The sequence below is a fragment of the Schistocerca serialis genome, chromosome 6, assembly GCF_023864345.2.
Source record: "Schistocerca serialis cubense isolate TAMUIC-IGC-003099 chromosome 6, iqSchSeri2.2, whole genome shotgun sequence".
NCBI lineage: Eukaryota > Metazoa > Arthropoda > Insecta > Orthoptera > Acrididae > Schistocerca > Schistocerca serialis.
This window is the reverse complement of record NC_064643.1, coordinates 53229135-53251738: the sequence shown is the minus strand read 5'-3', so window position 1 is coordinate 53251738 and position 22604 is coordinate 53229135. Positions and strand designations below refer to the sequence as shown.

Sequence of the window (22604 nt, the reverse complement as noted above, 5' to 3'; positions counted from 1 at the left end):
ACAGTGTGGATTAACAGCAAGTGGTCTTTAACTGCGATGAAAGTAATTGCTTTTAATCTGATTGTCGTAACACCTTATGAAGAAATCCGTGCACCAAGTTTAATAAGAATGAGTCGTACAGTTCTATACTGTCTTCTCTCGAGATATGGCATATATTGTTGTGAAAAGGGTTAATTATAAATGTGCGCAATACAATTTTTATTCGTACAATATTTATTTATGACAATGAAGTGAAGTGACGGTTCACTATCTAACAAGAACAGTACAGTACTATATCCACCCTTATACAAGTGGTTGCTTATTATTTCGTTACATACAGAAGTAGAAATACGCAACCTGAGGAATGATGTCTAGTTAGTTGTCTGTTAAGGCAATACCCTGTGGCTTCGAAGCTATCATAGATACAGTCACCAGAACACTCTAAGGTATGCGTATTCTCGAAGTCGTTTTCTATTTATATGATATATAAAATATAGTGAGGCAGTCTTTCTCAGAGGAAGGAATGGAATTGGGATTTAAGGTTTCATCGATGACAGGTCAGCAGCTGATGAGCAGAACCTCTGACTGGACTAAGATTAGGGGAGGGGGGGGGGGGGGGAATACAGAGAGGAAATTGGTCATGTGCTCTGATAATGAAACATTTCGATGTCTGCTGCGTTATTCGATTTGGGGAAAAGTCATTCTGGAATACTTTTAAGAAAACAATGTCTACATTATGTACACATTTATGTGTGATTTATTTATTCCATTAGGTATGTATCTATTCTGCGCTATACTACCGTGAAGTCTGTATAATACATGTGATAGGATGACTCAGTGACTAAGTGCACCACCAAATGTGAAGCTCTAAGTTGCGACAGGAAGGTGGAGAGTCGGAGTAGCGCGCTGCTTGTGAGTCAGCTGGCCTTCTGCTTGGGTGCGCCCGTGGAGGCCCTCGGCAGGAGGGAGGCAGCCCTCCTCAGGAGCAGGCAGAGCAGGCCGAGCGCGGCGGCCGCCGCCCCCACCATGAGGGCGGCGACGTCGAGCAGCAGGTGCTGGTGCCAGGACAGGTCCAGCGCGGCGGACCGCAGGTGCGGCGCCCCCCGGTGCCTCAGCACGTACTCCAGCCAGTAGATTGCCTCCTCCAGAGGCGGCCGCGGCCGGTCCCGGAAGAGCACCGCCAGCTGCCGAGCACGCTCCCTGTACCTGCAGCACAGTATTTGCGTCGGTACTAGCATTAGTAACACTAGTTGGGAGCTCCGACGTTAGGCGCGTAATGGGGCCCCTTTGGAGCGTGGCTGCCGAGAAGGGGAACGAAGCCAGTGCGCACTCCGTGTGCATTCCGGGGGCAGTCATTGCGGATGTGGAAAGGGGGGGTTCCAGATGCGACGAGGAATACAGGGTGCAGCCAACTGCAGGTGGTGGCTCATGGCGTGTGTCGCTTAGGATCGGAGCAGATTCTCTCTGGTTTCGGGCGGATAGTGGAAATGGTAAAGACCATCTTGCTTGCGAGATTAAAGCGGAGCTCACCGTCTGCAGCATCGTCGATAGAACAGACTGTGTCCTTGACCTGCCCCATCGCGTGGTGGGTTTCCAGGTTCCGCTTAATAGGTCAGGAGTCCACTACACATAGGAAGCGGCTACACGGGTAGCGGGGGCTGTCTGGAAGGGACTGGGCGTTTTTTTAGGTTAGAGGGTGTCAGGAAACCACAGAAAGGTCGTCCACCTAAAAGGGGGCAGGCAAAACACAGTAAGGTAGTCGTAGAAACGATCGGTATTGTAGTTGTAAATTGTCGTAGCTGTGTTGGGAAAGAACCAGAGCTCGAAGCCCTAATAGAAAGCACTGAAACTCAAATAGTTATGAGTACAGAAGGCTGGGTAAAGCCGGAAATAAGTTGAGCCGAAGTTTTTTCAAACGATCTAACAGAAAGGATAGATTAAATACAATTGGTGGTGGAGAATTTATTGCTGTCAGAAGTAGTTTACCTTGTAGTGAAATTGAAGTAGATAGTTCCTGTGAAATAGTGGTATGGGTAGAGGTTATACCTGACAATCGGACTAAACTATTAATTTGATCGTTTTACCGAACCCCCGACTCAGAAGATACAGTTGCTGAACAGTTCAAAGAAAACTTGAGTGTCACTTTAAATAGGTACCCCACTCATAGTCGCTTGTGACTTCAATGTACCGTGGATATTCTGGAAAAATTATACGTTTAAACCGGGCTGCAAGCATAAAACGACATCCGAGAGTGTACTGAATGGTTTCTCAGAAAGTTAGTTGAACCATTACTTCATGAGCCCACTCGAAGCGTATGTGGTTGTGGAAGCATACTTGACCTCTTACAACAAAGAATCCTGCACAAATAGGGAGTATCATGAAGGATACCGGGATTAGCGGGCATAAGGAAGTTGCTGGTAGGCTGAATACCGTAACACCCACAAACATAAAAAAGAAACGTAAAGTAGTTCTATTTAAAAAAGCTGATATAAATGTTTTTAAAACATTTTAGGAGACAGTGTCCACTCCTTTCGATCTGATGATGTAAGTGTAGAAAAGTTGTGGAATGATTTCAAAGAGGTAGTATCGACGGCAACTGAGAGATATATACCACATAAATTAATAAGTGATGGTACTGATCCCCCATGGTACAGAACACGGGTCAGATGACTGTTGCACAAGCAACGGAAAAAATATGCCCAATTTAAAAGAACGCAAAATCCCCAAGATAGGCAAAGTTTTGCAGAAGTTCGAAATATAGCGCGTGTTTCAATGCGACATGTTTTTAATAATTTCCACACTGGAATTCTGTCTCGGAATCTGGCAGAAAACCCAAAGAGATTCTGGTCATACATAAAGCACACCAGTGCCAAGAAACAATCAATACGTTCGCTGCACGATAACAACGGTGAAGTCACTGATGACAGTGCCACTAAAGTAGAATTATTAAACACGGTTTTCCGAAAATCCTTCACCTAAGAAGGCGACGTAAATATTCCTGAATTCCAATGAAGAGGAACGTCACGTTGTGACGCCTAGGTCTGGAACTGGGCTCAAAGCTGCCCACAACGTTCCTCCGTAATGGTGGAAAACCGTGACGCCCTTCGACGTCACCCTCGGGTTCGGCGACGATTCAGACAGCGACGGCAGGTGAGGCGGGTCGACGGCACCGCACCGCCACCAGAGTCCGTCAGAATTCTGCCCAACGCCACCGCCGGGGAGCCACACGACGAGAAGGTCGTCACAGCCCCTCTTACCCACGTTTAGCCCCTTCCTTTGACGTCTCTGCAATGGTGGCCAGAACCGCGACGTCGAGCGTTGAAATCGTGCGTTTTTAGTATGGACTGCCGATGAAAACATTTCAGACAAACCGCCGCTTAGGGGGTGGCATAAAGGGCGACAATGAAGCCACTCCTTTCCTTGGAGCGTCGATGCCCTCACACTTCGCTGTCAGAAACGACTGTTAGCAGAGCGACGAACAGCAGGAAGATGTTCTGGACAAGCTTTGACACTGCTGACACTCTCGGATCGTTGTACCCTACTGTAAGCTCGTTGTGGAGTTGCATGGCCGTTGAGCGTAATCGCACCACTTTGGAGTACAGCGCGACAGCAAATTTAGCTCTCGTGTACAGGTTGCAACCACTACTGACCGTTCAGAACCAATCGTCGAAATTTGAAAGCGATCTGAAGCAGCACGGGTTATTTATGCTTTTTCTACCTCACTGGTTTCGTCATGCTGTGACATGAGCATGTGGGAGAGCGACATTATCACGTGCGTGCATAAAAAGGAAAAGGTTCCTTCTAATTCGCAATATTGATGAGCCATTATCTCAGAACCTTTGACAGACAGAGATCTGGAATTTTTGGAAAGTATAGTTTCACTCCTTTTCTGGTTACTGAACCAGAATCATAATATGCCGACAAATATTTTAAAAATTTTGTTCAATTATTTTTTAAATTCATTTTTCCTTCTGCAAATGTTTTGGTGGTTCAGCAGCAGCAGCAGCAGTAGCAGTATACTAAGAGGTAACATAGTATAAAATCAGATATACGTATGTGTAATAGTTCCTGAGTTAATGGGTCAAATATATAAAAAAAAACTCATTTTCCGGAAATGAAGTTTTCATTCGATGTCAACTAGAAACAGCCAGGTCCATAATCAGCATTATTTGGATCCTGCTCTTGATGATCCTGCAAACCTAAAAGCTTCTTTCTGTTCCTGCTTCTTCCTTCATTAGTCATTTCTTCTACTGCACGCTAGGCTTTCATAATCCTAAGCCGATCCATTCGCTGTCGCTGCAACGCTTGCAGTGTGTTGGCTCCTGCAGTAGTACCAAGTTGCTCTAGTAACCTAATTCTTCTCTAATTACCATAATTAAACGTTAACACAGCGTCGCTAACACTCATAGAGTTTTCATTCCTACAAAGACGATTTGGTACGCGGATCCAAATGACAATAGTGAAAAAGACTCATTTGGATTTTGCGTTCGACTATGGAGACATTTGGAAAGAACGTCGGGATGAGCTAGCTCTCTATACTCGTATATTGGTTTAATAGCTTCCATCAGTGCAGATTGTATGCTGTCTTTGTGCCTAGACTGCCCCTCTCTACGCGCTGCCTGAGCTTTGCGGTACTTGCACCTCGAATCAGCACCAGGTGGGCAAAGACCATGTATAGGTGTATCATCAGTGAATAATTTGTGGACGTATGTAGCCCACACTGCTCTTTTCATCCCTTGCAGATCGTGTGTATTCTTTCTCATTGCCATTCCATAATATTGCTGGAGTTATTAATGTATTCCTTTGCCATTTAGAGTCTTTCCGTCTGATTACTTCTCTTTTCCTTTTGTCTGCTTCAATTGTCGAAGGCATGTTCCCATCCGTTTTTGAACACGGTCCACCAAATCAACGTCAATGTTTTCTCCACTAGCAGCAACGTCAGCACAGCAGCAGATGTCTTATTGCCATTCCTCTTCGAAGAAGTAGGGGGCTTCTTCTTATCGTGTGTCTGTGCTTCAGATGTATGTTCATTTCCGTGGCAACGTCGCTTCTTGAAACAACCCTATCCAAAACGGGTATGAGAACATGTAAGCCGGCCGCGGTGGTCTCGCGGTTCTAGGCGCGCAGTCCGGAACCGTGCGACTGCTACGGTCGCAGGTTCGAATCCTGCCTCGGGCAAGGCTGTGTGTGTTGTCCTTAGGTTAGTTAGGTTTAAGTAGTTCTAAGTTCTAGGGGACTGATGACCACAGCAGTTGAGTCCCATAGTGCTCAGAGGCATTTGAACCATTTGAGAACATGTAATAACACACCAAAGCACTATAGTTACAATTCAAAACCTAAAAAAAAACTAGAACCACAAAGTAACTCCAGAAAATGCACGTGCAATACCTCCATTTCTGTTTACACACTGCAACCAACCGCTTAACGCGAACATTAACGTGAATACAACGAATAAAGAGCTGAAAACCACAGCGTTGTAGACTTAATAACTCCGGAGATAGAGATACCTAAGGAAGTCAATGCAGAATGAGAGGAATTTTTTTTACACTTGCGCTATTAACTTTGCAATAATAACAACTATACTTCCAACTGGAATTAATCGACAAATGACACATCAAATTATTCAGGAGGGATCAAATATTATTAAGAGACAATAATCGGAAAATGTCACTTTTTGATCAATTTCGCCACGCGTTCCCTCCTCCGTTTAACTTCCGCATATACTTGTAAACTCGACAAGCAGAGTACTACTGGTTCCCATCTCTCGTCCAACCTTCACAACTACCGCGTCTCTGCTGAAGTGTTACAACAGCCGTTCATTCCTGTTCCATTCCTTCCTCTTCCTACCAGCTATAGCACTTGCTTTCGTGGCCCCTCGCTAAACCAGTGGCCTGCTACCTAACCCTCCAAGCACGAGTAACTGTGCGTCCAGCACTCACACCCAGATGAGGACGGGGAAGCACAGTCCAGGGACGCTTCGCGGGCTCCCCTCGAGTGCGCACACTTGTACCAGGCCTTGCGCCGTCAGGGAGAAGAGAAGGAGAAGTTGGTTTGCATTTTTGTGACAACGAACACGCTGCAGTCGTTTCTTCAGTTTCCTGAGGGCAGCGCAGTACGCTTCACAGTTGATCGCTGCACCGTGAGGGAGGTCACCAGGCAGAATAACTAACCTCTCCAGAGTCCCAGGAGACCGTCGCAGTGGTTCCACCTCCTGTCAGGCGCCGAGGAACCCACTGGTCACACATCTTTGTGCACCCAAACTGTTTCGGAACTACCGACAGAGACGTTCAGTTGAGCAGCCAGGTGTCTGACTGTGATCCGTCCGTCACCTCGAATGGTGGCGTCTTCACACTCCAACACTGTACGAGTCATAGCCGTGTACGGCCGGCCGCCACGCGTGAGATCGGATAGATTTGCGCGATCTTATTGCAATAGTGACAGACTACTCGCCCGACGACTCACATGCGTTTGTTCACTGCCAGTTCTCCGTAGACAGTCTGCATGCGCCTATGAATATCTGGGTGCTCTGACAGTTTGTCAAAAGAAAATAACTCGACGACAGCTGTCTGCCTGGAATGCACAGACGATATTTTGTACGCCGTGACCGATCCGAACTTCGTGGAACTATATGGGCTGAAGCGGCAACATTCCACCATGTCCCACAACAAATTCCACATCTTTTCAACCGAAACTGGCCGAGAAAAATACGTGTTGTGTTACTTACTGGACGCCGCTCATACACCAGAATCCTGCGACCTGTATTATTTCACTTCCCACCCATTCATCTACATCTGTTTCGAGCAGTCGCTTATTTACCAGCAGGAAACATATTCACCAACAACATTTTATACATTGCAGGACGTCAGTTTTAACCTGTATTTTAAAGTAGTCTCGTAGGTTGTAAAAATTCTTAAACGCTGAAGTGCACTGCAGTGGACTCATTTCTATGTTGAGGAATGCAATTGCCTGTATTTTCAAATATTTACACAAAACAACAACTGTAGACAAAGAAACAAGAAAGGTACACAATACTATTACTGGTCATGGCTTTATTACTTACTACCACCTGAAAAGACGCCGTTAGCCCTTTTTTGCAAGCCTTTTTCACATAAGTATTTTTATAAGCTCGTCTACCATTGTGGTTTCTGACAGGAACTATGTCCACTTCAATTAACGTAACATGTCAAATGCCATTTGAAAAGTTTCCTTACAGCCTCACTAGGCTGTTATCCACCTTCACCGAGAGTCATGAATCTATCCTTGCCATCCGAATATAAAAACACCTTCAATTGGACTTGTTCTTTCTTAAAACCCATTGCAGCTACCGTCCAAGATATTCCGTCCATGATAAGCCCCCGATCATAAATCACCTCCTGCTCTAGCAACTGAATGAACTCCACTCCCCACCCTTTTACTAGAAATCTTTTAACCGTATGTAGCCTTTTGTTCTCCTATTTACGCACTTCCAATCAATAAGGACGAACTACTGCTTCCTTTCCAGCTTACAGCAACATTCTCTATACCAACTCTTCCACTGGTCAGCAGGAATGTCCTTAGGATATGTTCTACCTAAACTACTATATACTTTTCGCATGGTTGCTACGCTTAAGCCACCAAGCAAAAATGTTCAAACGTGTGTCAAATCTTATGGGACTTAACTGCTAAGGTCATCAGTCCCTAAGCTTACACACTACTTAACCTAAATTATCCTAAGGACAAACACACACACCCATGCCCGAGGGAGGACTCGAACCTCCGCCGGGACCAGCCGCACAGTCCATGACTTCAGCGCCCTAGACGCTCGGCTAATCCCGCGCGGCGAAGCCACCAAGCCAAGTCGACTCGCTGCAGTAAGACAAATTGCTTTAATGGTCCTTCATCCAACTCTTCAATGTTCACAAATATCCAACAGCTACTCTGCTTTAACAATTTCACATTATAGTGTATATCTGGTGACAATGAAGCGCACGAAATATCGGACAACAGCCAACGGATACATTAGTCACCACTACAGTATCTGTAACTAATTTTGGACTGCACTCTGACAGGAAAGTAACATCGCTAACAATCCAACAGAAGCATACGATAGGTCAAAAATGCTAACAGGCCGTAACTAGAGATTAAATCCTCTGCCCAAGATAAATGTCGACGAAAGCTATGTCCAACGTAGCCTTAAATTTTCTCACTTCGCTTGAATTGCGATTCCTTTCAAATTCTGCCCCTTTTGCAAGTCTGACAATTATGCTCTGTGTCTCGCCTTCCGGATCCGCCTGCCATCTCTCGTATACATTATTGGTTGTTGATTAAATTCCCTTTCCTCTTTAGTTTCCCAGCTTATATTTATAAATAGTAAATATATTATAAACTTGATAGTAGATTCTTGGCTGACTCAGAAAGGCTACCGGTCTCTCTCAGTATACAGGGTGTTTCAGAAGTGATGCTCAGTATTCTGGTATATGACAGAAATGATCATTCGAAACAAAAAAATTCAAGCAAACAAGGTCTCTAAGAGGCATACCTTAAGAACTATGAGCAATTCTTGATGTTCGATACTGTGAAACAAATCTCTTCTACTGCAAGCTCTTTGCTTTTCATATTTTGGGTAGTACTGACAAAACAAGAAAAAATTCCAGTAAATATGTGCCCTAAAATGCATGCCTTAGAAATTATGAACACTTGTTCATTAGAAGAGCTGTGTCAAAGTAGCGAAGATGAACAAGTGCTGACAGCTGTTAAGGTATGCGTTTTTTTCTTGTTTTGGTCCATGCTACCATTTCCCAAAATATGGAAGACAAAGAGCTTGCAGTAGAAGAGATTTGTTTCACAGTATCGAAGATCAAGAGCTGCTCACAGGTCTTCACGTATACGTTTTAGAGCCCGTGTTGACTTGACTTTTTTTGTTTCGAATTATCATTGCTGTCGTATCCCAGAATAGTGACCATCACTTCTGAAATACCCTATTATGGCTTTCTCTTCACCTTTCCACTGTCTACATTTTATATCGAGGCAACTGATTCCTGATACAGAAATTCGAGAGATCTATCGTTCCACCCATCTACAGTCGCTTAGTATCCTGTCCATTCCCTAAATGCAGAACCAGCTATCCAAAGTCACCTACTGGTTTCTTAAATGAAACCCCCACGTACCACTCATATAACTTTCCCAACCGACTAACATCGAGCTCGTAATATCGATATTATTTTCCTTGCCTCACAACCATCCATTTACTCAATTCGTTCAACTAAAAGAAAACTTATCAATCACCAGCACCACTCAGCCCATCCGTCTGAACAGGATCAGAACCAGCGTCCACATCAACAAATTTTTTAATTCCCCCGCCCCTCCCCCCCCCCCCCCCCCCCCACACACACATACACACAGATGCACACGCACAAACACAAAAAAGGCAATTGAAAGGTGACAGTGTAGATCCTCTGCTGATGAAGAACAATTTATTTTTCCACTTTGTTTGTTTGTATCTGTTGATGTTTGTTTCACACACTATCGATTTCAAAGTTAAATGGTTTCAGCTTCAGGCTACTGGACAAGACATATGAATTAATCAAGACCCACGAACTTGTACTATCTCCTATAAACCCGTAGCGTACACGTCTGACATGCAGGTACCAACTTTATTGGGAAACAGCCAGAACATTACGATCAGCGACATACTGTCGATACAGACCCGTGGAGACGACAGCAGCGTCGCGAGGAGAGGAATGACTGCCAGCCAGCCGGACGTAGTATCAGTGAACGTGCTGTCCGTGTGTAAAATAGGGAAGGTGCGCGATCTATCTGAGTCTGACCGAGGGGAGGTTGTGGTGGCCCGGAGGCTCGGCACGAGCATTTCGGAAACTGCACGACTTGTCTGGTGTTGGAAGACGTTGGCGCAGTGGCAGAGCGTCGCATGGCCTGACGAATCCCGATACCTTCTGTACCGTACCGATGGGAGTGCGCGGATCCGTCGTCTTGCAGGGGAACAGCTCCTCGACATATGTACTGGGGACGGAGACTAACTGGCGGCGACTGCATTACGCTCTGGGAAAGTCACGTGGGCAACCACAGGTGAAGTGGAGGCACCGAGGCGGCCAAGGAGTATCGGACACTGGTTGCAGATCACGTACGCCCCTTCATGACGGTCGTGTTTCCCGACGGCAGTGGCATTGTTCAACAAGATAATGAACCATGTCACAAGCCCAGGAGTGTGACGGAGTGGTTCGAGGAACATAGTGGCTAGTTGATGTGCTGGCCCCCAGCTCGCCAGGTATGAACCCGATCGAACACATCTGGGATACGATCGTATGAGGCACGAGAGCTGATCGTCCTGCTCCCCGGAATTTGGGGCAATCAGGTGACTGATGTGTGCAGACGTGGTGCCAGCTCCCTCCAGCGACCTGCCAAGAGAGGCCCCGAAGCCTCCAGGCCACTACGCGTCGCTGCTGTTGTCCGTGCCAAAGGTTGACATGTCAGCCATTATACAGGTGGTCACAGTGTTGTGGCTCATCAGTGCATACAACTACACTGCTCGCCCTTCAGCTTGCAGTGCCAGGAACGACAGTAAATGACGATGATATGTTACTGTGTGCCATGTTAGACATTCGTCTTTCTTACTCGAGGCATAAAACAATCTTCTCACAAAAAGACAACATTCGTGTGCGATTTACAAATGAGAAACTTATACAGTATAAAGAACGTAGATGATCTTACTGCTAACTAAGTTGTGGGGCTGCGATGAGATGCTGATAATTCGCGTATCCAAGCTTGTAGTACACAACACGTCGGCATAACGTTTATTATAATACGCCGCGTTTTTAATAGCCCCAGCAGTCTATAAATTGTTTTGATAATCCTTAGACAAGTGGACCGATGCAAGGGTAAAATACCAGAACAGACCAAGAGAACAGCGTTTACTGACAGTGAATAGATGACAGTAGAAAACGTACAGAAAAATATAAGTGGGTATAATTGAAGATTCTAACGTAAAGAGGAGTTTAGAGGAAGCGTACATCTAGCAGTGCATCACTTCTGCAGCTATTTTAAATTTTCGAGTGAGAAATAGCCTCTGCAAGATCAGTGGCAGGTTCTTGCAAGTTCGCGTCTCGGGAATTAGTTCTTATAGTTAGAGAGTGGAAAGTAGGCGCGAACTGCCTGCCCTTGCCCAAGTGCCAGCTCAGCAGCGCTGTAACAGTCAGGGGGCTTCTCCGACTACCTGCTCAAAATAGTTTTTCGGAGAAAGCATTTAGAACAATTTCGGACGATGTTTTATGCCTACCACTGGCTTTAAACTAGCTTTCTTTGAACGTTTCGAGAAGGGGAGGGGGAGGAGGCGGTCGGTAAACGGAACCAATTATTAATTTATTCTAGTTGTCGAATGAAACCTCTACCCATACTAACTCAAAGAAATTATTTATTTCTATTTCAGTACGGGATGAACTATTTCTACGAGCAGCAAACACACCACCACCAACTGAATTTACTGTATTCTTACTGCACACCGTAAGGTCCTTTGTAAAAAGTTGGGCTCAGTTCATCTCCGTTTTTAGACAGCTTCCAGTGCCTACAACGATTTGAGTTTTAGTGCTTTCTATTAGTGCTTGGACCTCTGCTGCCTCTTAGACTGAAGCCCTTTTTCTACTTTCCCACTACACTCTGACGTCGAAAACCACTAACTCCATGCCACACAGCCCCCAGTACCCGTGAAGCCACCTGATACGTGTAATATGCCCCAGACCTATTAATCAGCTAAGTTAAAATGGAGGCAAAACATGGGTAAACTGATCAAACTCAGTTCAGCATGCTATCCCCTTACAGCCATCTCATACGCTGTCGATCTAACAAGGTGTGTCAGAAATGCAATGAAATTGATTTTGTATCTACAACATTTTAATTTTTTTTCAAGCAACAGTATTGTCCCCTTCAAAGTAGTTCCCTTCGCCAGTTATACACTGGACGAGTCGTTGCTCCCAGTCTCGGTAGCAGCACTGAAAGGCTTCAACTGATAGGGCCTTTCACATGCCGACCACATTCTTTTGAATGTTCTCCAGAGACCCAAAATGACGGCCTTCTTAGACATTCTGAAGCGTCTGGAAAAGAAAAAAGTGAGAAGGACTCAGATCAGGTGAAAAGTGGGCTGTGGGACAACAGGAATGCCTTTTGAGGTCAAAACTTCGTTGACAGAAGTGGCCCTGTGACATGAGGCGTTGTCACGGTGTAGCATCCGCTTGTCTGCCATGTCCTGTCTCGCGCGATTCATCTTTTCCCTGACCCTTTCGCCGCGCGGGGTAGCCGTACTGTTTAGTGCGCCTTGCCATGGTTCGCATGGCTCCCCCCGTCGGGGGTTCGAGTAATGTGTAATAATGTGTAAGCCTAGGGACCGATGCCCTCAGCAGTTTGGTCCCACAGAATTTATCACAAATTTCCAAATTTTCCTGATCCCGGAGTTACAAATTCTTTACGCACGATAGCCCTGCTGTAAGGTTTTGATATTCGATTTGCTTATTCGAGCGTTTTTCGATCGAGGAGATGTCACAGCATCCCACTTCTCACTTTGTCTCAGGATCACACTGAAAAATCCAGGATTCATCACTGCTGAACACACGACTGAACCATCGTTGGCAACCCTCTCAAGGAGATCAACGCAGACGTTTCTCCGACTGTCCTTCTGCTCAATTTTGAGGTTTTCGGCACCATTTTGGCACAAATCATTCGCAAGCACAAATCTTCGCTCTAAGTTTGATGTATAGTGGAAGTGTTTAACGGGTCAAAAGGTTCAAATGGCTCTAAGCACTATGGGACTTAACATCTGAGGTCATCAGTCGCCTAGACTACTTATAAATGACTAACCTAAGGACATCACACACATCCATGCCCGAGGCAGGATTCGAACCTGTGACCGTAGCAGCAGCGCGGTTTCAGACTGAAGTGCTTAGAACCGTTCGGCCACACCGGCCGACGTTTAACGGGTAGTCACCATCCTTATTGTTAAACGTCGTTCTGATCTCACAAGAGCACGCACATATTCGACGTTTTCGTCGGTTTTTGAAGTTGGTCTTCCAGAGCGACGTTCATCTTCAACGTGTTCTCTGGCTTACAGTAATAATTTGTGCCAGTGAAAACTTGTGCTCTTGATAAGGAATGCTCCCCATAGGCCACACTCAGGGATTCCCATGTTTAACAGAAAACCTGTTGGCATAGCGTTCTTCTAAATTACGCTGTTCCATTTTCGTAACAGACAACGAAAACATAACTTCACTGATGGCTCTCTCAGAAATCACGTGATGGCTGTACTGAGCTGAAACTCGGACTGAGCATCTGGAAGGGATGAAAACACTGGCCTACACAAGTGGAACAACACAGCGTTGCCAGATCGCTAGCGTTGTTGTCGGTCTCATTACTGTTCTCACAAGACAAGACAAGACAAGAGTGTTGGCTTATGTTATCTCTCTTCACTCTCTGTTGTCTTGTGCGAATATCAGGCCGGCCGCGGTGGCCGAGCGGTTCAAGGCGCTTCAGTACGGAACCGCGCGATCGCTACGGTCACAGGTTCGAATCCTGCCTCGGGCATGGATGTGTGTGATATCCTTAGGTTATTTAGGTTTAAGTAGTTCTAGGGGACTGATGACCTCAGACGTTATGTCCCATAGTCCTCAGAGCCATTTTGTGCGAATATCCTGTGGGGCAGTGCACTTGTTGTAAATGCAGTGTCTGTTCAACAGAAAAAATATTGTGTAAAGTGGATCACCATACATGTTCTAGAAGCCTTTTTAAGAATCTTGGAACTCTTACAAGAGAATTCACAATACATTTACTGATTAATGGTTGATAACAGAACTGTTTCAGCTCAACTGTGATGTACACAGTCACAACACAAGACCAAAACAATTAATTTTCGAGCATGCTTTGCCTCTCTGTGCAGAGTCCAAAAAAAAATATTAAGAACTGTAACGTATCAACGAAGCACGTTTTGTGTCTTGTAGCGACATTACAGGTGCAAAGCGTCATTTGAATAAGCCAGTACACTTTGAGTAAAGTAACGCAACCGATGCACTTTGATACAATGTCGCCAGGGGGCGCTAGTGGTCGTAAATGTTCTGGACACAGCAGCGCAAGAGCTTAGGATCAATTTTATGTCTTCAAATATCTAAACTTTTTATGTTTCGCTTGTAAACCATATAATGTGGTTATATATTTGAAAACAATTGTAAGAACATGTATTGTGAGAGTGAGATGGATTGAAAAGATTTATTTTATACAGAGTCATAGTTATTAAAATATGTATTTTGATGTAAAGGCATGAGGTGTCACCCATGTTACTGTGGTGTGGCTGAAGAACTTGTGGTTTAAGGGAGGCAGCCTGATTAAATTTCAATATTATAATTACAAGTGCTTACATCCGTAATTTTGAAATTGTGAGCAGATGTTTATCTGATAGCTATGTAATTTCCTCGCAAGTTCGAAACATGTATATTATCAATCAGCCGTAAACAGCGACACTAACTACAAGTCAATATAGTTTTACTCTCTCAGGAACTTTCTTATAGGAATTGTAATAAATGCCATTTGTGAAGAAGAAATTTTGTTCTATTCTTATGTCGTCATTCGCATAAAACTTTTACAGCGTATCAATGAAAATTTGACTATGTCATGTTTTTGAAGGTAATATAAGAGATGTTTAGGGTTGTTTTGAAAAGAAATGTGGTGAGTTGCCCTAATATAAGAGGAAGGACGACATATCACGACCGAGAAAACAAGTGATGGGAAGAGCAGGTACTGTTACTGTGTCTAAACTGTTATTATTTTGACGTCTCTAAAATAACAGTTAAATGTGGATGACTTCAACATTTTCTGAAGTGAATCAGAAGGGAAGTGTAATTAAATTTTCAAGTCTATCGCTTTGCTTTCAAAAGACTTTTTGTTTTTTCTTTGTTCATGAGAGAGTAGTATTATAGATGGGATATTAAGTACACTGAGTCTATAAAGTGTTATACTTGCTGATGTAGCTGAGTGTTTGCATTCAGTGCTAGAACAGGTAGATTAGACAAGACAGCGGTTAAGTCTTCAGATAACTGTTCAATGTGACTTAGGTACTTTTAGTTACCAGGTACTGTGTTGCATCAAGTCATACTTGCTCTGATAATAAATGTTTATGGTTATGTGAAAAACGAGTTTTTTTTTAAATTTAGAATGTGAGTTGAGTTGAGATTATATTCTTAGAACTGATTTTAGTCAAAGGTAGCAGTACAATAATTACTCTGGTTCTGTGAGTGGTCACGAGGTGTTATTAATGCCACACACTCCAATTTACTGTTTATACTATTGGCTATGACTGAACTAAATTTTCTAACTCATTAACGTAGTGTGTGGCAGAGTAATAGCAACCACAATTAGTTTCCTGCCCTTGTTTTCACACAAATCATGTTCATTCGAATAATTATAATAGTGATGAAATAACATATAATTATTTCTAATCTTCTGTAATATACTTCAGGTTTAAGATTCGGTGCTATTGCAGCACTCTGATAATAAAAATCCAGTAACCTTCCATTCAACATAAAAGCACAAAATTGGGTGTCACTGTCAGTGCAAAAGGAAATTAAAATCGCACTGCATTATGTACTCTTTCGACAAATTTTCTGAAAATCTAGATCAGTGGTCGTCAAACTGCGGCCACTGGGTAACACACAGTTCTCAGCCATATATCATGATATCCTTATGGAAAGTAACTGTGAAATTCAAAAACGTCGGCAAATGTTCAAAGCTTCACGAGAGTGTATTTTTTGGTCAATAACTAAAATACTTGCATACACACTAATATTTTAAGACGTCCTCAATTTTAATTGACATTGATGAGGTCAGCTATGAGCTAAGTAAAGTTTGCCACTTTTCCCAGGGGCAAAAGTAGGAGGACAACAGGGGTGCTGGTGGAATTTGTTAGTGCAGGTTGCCTACATCAGAGGCAGGTATGCACTCAGGGGCAAACCTATTGTTCTCCTTTGATTGACAGGTACTTAACCTATTGTTCTCCTTTGATTGACAGGTACTTAACCTATTGTTCTCCTTTAATTGACAGGTACTTAAGCTATTGTTCCGCTAAAAGGACCTTCCTTTTTATTTACAGGTCCTTAACCTATTGTTCTGCTAAAGGATCCTTGCTTTTGACTGACAGGCAGTTAACCTATTGTTCCCCCACCCGCTCCCCTACTCCCTCCCCCTCACTGATACAGGTACACTTTCAGGTCTGTTATTGGAATAGCCTCCCTCACTGTTATCAGTTTGATTGACTACTTAATTAAATTAATCAATTAATTAACATCTCCACTTCTGGTAAACCTCCCTTCTCTCCCATGCTCCCTCCCAGTAATTGGTGGGAAAAAAAAATTAGTTGATCGATCATTTGGAGGGAATTCGAATGTAGTGTATGGAGTACTGTTTAAACAATTTAGACATTATGTGCAATACTGTTTATTTAAACAATTTGGGGGATTCAAGGCAGTGTATGGATTATATGGAAATTGGTTGAGAGGAAGGATCTCATAACAGGAAATTCAAGGGTATATTGTTTATTTATAAAAAATTCAGTTTCTCTTGCTCATCATTGTCTGCTGTTTGGAAATATGTAGGTCTTGTCAGAAGTAATTACATGGGGCAAACATGTGTATGGCACTGTACTCTGGGTGTCTTAACCTAATCTGTGGACCTTTGTCGTCACTTAACCTATTGTTCTGTTAAGTGGTTTTCCATGTCACCTTCATTTCCTTAAACTATTGTACTGCCTTTGATACCAAATTAAAGAATGTCCTCCCACCATTTTTTGGTATCTGTTTTCGAATTTCAAATGCTTTTGAACGCCATTTCTGGTGCATTCTTCTTTGTCACCCACCCCTTAAACTATTGTACTGTGTTTTATATAAAAATTATGCAAATTAATCTAGTGTTCTGCACTTAACCTACTGTTCTGCTCCATGTCACCCACTAATGCACACCCTCCTCATAACTACCGTACCGCTAACACCACACTGATATTAAAAATTTGTGCAAATTAATTAAATAGGTATTCTTCACATGTATGGGGTAGTTTTTCATAATTCTCAGCATCTTAACGGTCGGTGAAATCGATGGAACATAGTTTAAACAAAAAATCACTAATAAAAAACACATCTGGCCACCTGACGCCGACACTGGAGTCTGGGTGCATCGGTGGGCCTCGGCATAGAGGCGTCGCAGCTGTCAGCTGCCTATAAATACTCAGGCATTCGTTTGGATCCCACAAGCATTAGGCGGTGGTATCCCTTTCATACTGGACACCTGAGAAATTCCGGTCGAAGTATGTGTTCACTTAGGCACCATTGCTGGCGCGATGACACATAGCTGCAGTGCGGGTCCAGCACCGAGAGATATTCCATTGCTTCCCAGAATAGCACAGGGTGCATTGCTCCTAGCGATCCTAATACGACAGCCCGTTCATCACTGAATTTACCTGTCAAACTGCTGCTGCTGCTGCTGTGAAAGCACTGTCCACCGTAGATTTCTGCAGACAAGACTTTCGGCACCAAAATTATTTTGTACAGATCGCTACATTTCACTGACAGTTAAACCCTGCAAAAGTTGTCTACAGATCAACGAATACATACTAGACTCACAAGAGTATTGGGAGCCAGTAACACATTTACCAGTGTGACTACAATTAAAGATTATGATTGCTACCACAGTCTGACACCAGTCGATGTACAGGTAATGTTTCCTCTTGACAGCTGTGGTCCTGGAATGAACCTCAGTATCTATAGCATACATAATTTTCCATGTAAAAATCTCTCCCATACCTTCACAGTTATCGATGTGCTGAATCTATACACTCGTCTTCTCTGATCATGCCACAACATAAGCCACAGTAACTTCACACTGCAACATATATGCATTTGAGACAAACAGTGCAGTTATCTTTTATGTCTGTACAGTGTCTGAAAAAATTATGGTACGCCTACACTCACACCGGCTACATGTTTCGATTCTCATCAGTCCTAGGAAATTATTTGACAAAGTCTTTGAATCAGCGCTTGTGGAAGATGCTGCAGCCTGCCAAGATTCTCTCAAACAAATGTTATGAAGGACTGGCGTCCGGCACTATGTGTGATGATGAATACTGCACCTGAGGACATAATGCCGAGAAAGACATCTACGATGTGGGTTGGTGTACTGTAATACACATCACTATCGATAGAACAACTAGGAAAATGCGCGAGAGTATGCTTAGGGGTGCCGATGAGGGGAAATATTGTTACAGCCGTACTGCCCATCCTGTTGAACATGCACATTGCTATATTGTGCAGCCATTTACAAAATGAATCTATCACCACATAAGTTCTGATATACTCCTCAGTGCACTGAAATCACAATTCACCATGTCCAATCTATTCTTCCATTATGACTAGACATACGTAATTTTTTTGTTTTTATGTGAATAGTAGGTTGATTATTTGTCACAAATGTATGCTGGAATGTAAGCCACAGTACGTCTACATTCAAGCAGCAGCATGTGCACCAGCAATTAAAGATTGTAAAGTGGCCTACAGATTGTCAAATGCGGAAAGACCATTACTCAATTACACTGCTCTGCCACTGAGGACAGGAACTTGAATATTAGAGCGTGAAACCGATCTCCAACCCAGCAATATATCACCATGTACTGTGTCGATGTAGTAAACATACAATTCGTATCCTGCACCATACAAAAATCGCACCTTTTACATCATTCTTATAGCTATTGACCACCAGACACTCGTACATATACTGAAAAGACAGACAGCACCATATATACTCCTCGCAGCAGTAGATATACTTCCAGTAGCCGATGGTTGCATGTCATCCACTCCTGATGCATGACCAGAGCGCCCTCAGTAGACTGAAGTCACTCTTAGAACTCTTCTACAAATTCGGACTCGTTTCCCCTCAGCACAAACGCATTACTGTTTCTGGTCTGGACCTGCTTGCTTGCTTGCTTTTCTACACCCATCTCTAGACTCAAGGATTACAAGAACATGTATTTTCGCATGGTTTCCCATAATATTATACTTCTTGACATCAAGCACACAGCAGTATCCTACTGATCACTCACGCAACATAATTCCGAAGATTGGAAATTATTCCTCTACAAACCCGAAACTTTAGTGAGGTGGAGAATGCTGTAAACCACTGAGTAACAAGAAACTTATCTCATCTACGAAAACCTTTACGTGAAAACTCGAAAAAAATAAACTGATATTTCCACTCGCTAATACTGGTGTAACAGATTCCACATCATCTCTACAAATTACAAAGACAAATAACGTGTATCTCATGTCTAGAGAACCAGCATATGTGTCTTCCACCTGCGAGATGCACACCACAATCGATGTTCTCTCAACTAAATAAAGATGCAAAATGTGAAGAAGCAGTCAACTGAACAATTTACATAGGAATAATGGCCAAGCGCAAACACACGTCCATATTGAATCTTCTCAAATTTCCATGTGATCACGAAAGCTGTCCAACACATACTAAATATCATTCGCTATTCAGCCGTCTAGAGGAGTACGTGTACATGTTTAAGTCAGCTACATTCCTACACTCCAACAGGCCTTTCCATTCCGACAGCTCCTGCTGTTAACGGGAAACGTAAATCATTACCGTCACCAGCGCAGAATGCTAAGCACACATAGGCAGAATCATCCTAGAAACCCAGTGTCTATTGAACGACATTCGACAATGAGTGAAGTATCTGAAATACACCCTGCTGACGGTTGTGGCTCTGGAAACAGAAATATCTGAGCCATTCTTATGACCTGACATACTCTTCCCTTTGCTGTCACGGTATTCCACGTCAAATCCATACCTACCTTTGCACATGTCTGAACACAAACACATACTTTATGTGCCTGATGCCCAAGGCAAACCTATGACACATCCCCTAATACTAAGTATAACATTATGTCAATCACTGATTGTCGTCAATACAAAATAATACTGACCGAAAATCAACCATTGGTTAGCACATCCCATAAGTTTTTCTTGCGAGTGGTGCCACTGTGTCTTAGAAAGAGAGGTGTAATCGTCTTACAAACCGCCAGATGTTAAAAAAACATAACCATATTACCATCACAAGCGGTCTTGGTTCTACAGATGCACACAAGTATCCATGTTAAGAGCTATACTGTCTTTATAAATCGAGATATGGCATTACCTCCGAATGAATTGGCTTTTCCAGACAAATACCGAGACGGTGATCATAGGAGTGTATATTATCAGACCATCAATCCGGTTACACGTAGCCCATGATGCAACCTCATGATAAAATCGCTGAGTTTTGAAAGTGATTTGGTTAAGGGACGTGGTATGAAACCGGTATTTGCAACTCCCTCACGCCGCTAGATATTTCTCCAGTATTTGTAATGTATTCTGTCTTGATACCATGTCAGAGGTTCAGTGATATATCCACTGAGTTATGGGCGATGACTGATTGAGGAGGATCACAAACAGTAGATGTTGTGCTGATTGACATCGTAAGAAATATACACTAGCTTTTCAGATCTCTAGTGTCTTGCTATCCACTAGAAATGATGTCTATGGTTTGGAAACAAGTCCCTCCATTCAAGCACATACCTTCGATGGATCCTATGGAGATGTCCTTTGATGATTACAGCCACTAGTGAATCATATTCCTGACACTCTCATATCTCGAAATGAGCCACCTTTCTCGAACCTATCTGCTACAGGAAAATTCCAACATGGTTTTAGGTAGCCGCTATGCATCTTGCAACTACCCTTCAGACTCTGTGCTACTATCCATGCAGCTTTGCGCATGTGATTGTTCCAATGTAAGTCATAACTGAGTAGAAATCGGAGAAGCTATATCTACCAACATCTGCAACCCGTTTAGAAACAGGCAAAGCTGAGTTACTGCGACAGAACTGTGTTTTGACCATTCGATGGAAATGAAGCCTGCTCCTGCAACACAAAGTAGTATAAAAGACAGTACGGGAACTGGGGGAAGGACGTGGATTTTGCTACTGCATTGTGGTGCTCCTCCAAATTACAAGTAGGTACTACAGATCCACATCCCTCAGGGTCCATTCACGTCTATCACCCCAACATTCTATCAGTGTTATTCTGTTCTATCCACCAGAGAAAAATTACGAACTACAAAAGCTCCACTAACTGCATCCGATAGAGAACTCGATAAGACTTTTACCGCATTTCTCTCCTCCCATTATCGAAAACAAAACCACATGTATGCCGGCTTCGAGGACATGTGACAATCCTATTAAATATACAGGTATTGACCCACTGCACAGACCAGTTTAAAGTTTCATCACCTATACTGTAGGAGGATGACCGTATCCTACAGACAATACTGTAAGTTGCAAGAGACTCTCCCTGTGATCCTGTGTCATTGTTTGAAACATTGTTTTTTTCTGCTGTAACACGCTTTGTACACTGCCATACATTTTGTTTTTCCGACACGACTTTGAGGTCTGTCTCAGGTTCTAAACTGGCATTAACATGTTGTGATCCATTGCCTCTCGTAGAAATCTAGACGTTCCATGGTGTAAATCATGCTGTTTCTCCGCCTACCCTAACACTCCATACAAACTGGATGATTTTAAACAAAAGACAATTACAACATAAGAAAACTGGAAGAATTTGGCGGGTGGCATTGTGGAGAGTCTCCAAATTGCTGTCCGAATGTGACTGACGACGTCTACATTTAAACTCATCTGTCACAGTGACGGAAAAGCTGATAGCTCCGCATTACATTTCGAGTGATTCCTCATATTGCATTCTTGTATGCGATCACTGTTTCGGTGCTATCTGCCCCAGAAGGTGTTGTCCCTCCATCAAAACTCTTTCTCCAACTCAAACAATCGATGTAAGTCAATCATTATGTGGTAACCAATAGTGTACCGGGGGATGGATGAGATGGAAAAGACACTCCCCCCCAATGTACTGAAATAATAAGAATTACAATTGATAGTGTGACAAAGAAGAATGCACCAGAAACGGCATTCAAAAGCATGTGAAATTCGAAAAGTGTACCAGAAAATGGTTGGAGGACATAACTAATTACTTGATTTGATATCAAAGGCGGTACAATACTTTAAGGAAATGGGGGTGACATGTAAAACCAGTTAACAGAACAATAGGTTAAGTGCCGACAAAGGTCCACAGATTAGGTTAAGACACCCAGAGTACAGTGCCGAACATTAGGTTATGGAACATGTTTGCCCCATGTAATTATGTCTTACAAGACCTACATGTTTCCAAACAGCAGACAACGATGAGCAAGAGAAATCCAACCTCCACAAACAGATTTTTTTATAAATAAACAATGTATCCATGAATTTCCTATTATGAGATCCTTCCTCCCCACCAATTTCCATATATTTCATATACTGCCATGAATCCCCTAAATTGTTTAAATAAACAATATTCCACACTATGTCTAAATTTTTTAAACAGTATTCCACACACTACAATCGAATTCCCTCCAAATGATCGATCAACTAAGTCTTTTTCCCGCCAATTTCCGGGAGGGATGATAACTCAGACCTGAAAGTGTACCTGCATCAGCGAGGGGGAGGGGGTGGGGGAAC

The 22604-nt window shown here is 43.2% G+C and overlaps 1 protein-coding gene across 3 annotated transcripts in view; it reads right to left on the bottom strand.

The window, feature by feature from the left end:
* Nucleotides 1-217: 217 nt before the first annotated feature.
* Nucleotides 218-22604, bottom strand: part of LOC126484515 (UDP-glycosyltransferase UGT5-like) — a 155346-nt gene continuing 132959 nt past the window's right edge. For all 3 annotated transcript variants that reach the window (XM_050108061.1, XM_050108063.1, XM_050108062.1), the window contains exon 7: nt 218-1185. In XM_050108061.1, coding sequence (XP_049964018.1) covers nt 897-1185 — 289 coding nt within the window. In that variant the 3' untranslated portion in view covers nt 218-896. The remainder of the gene's footprint in view (nt 1186-22604) is intronic.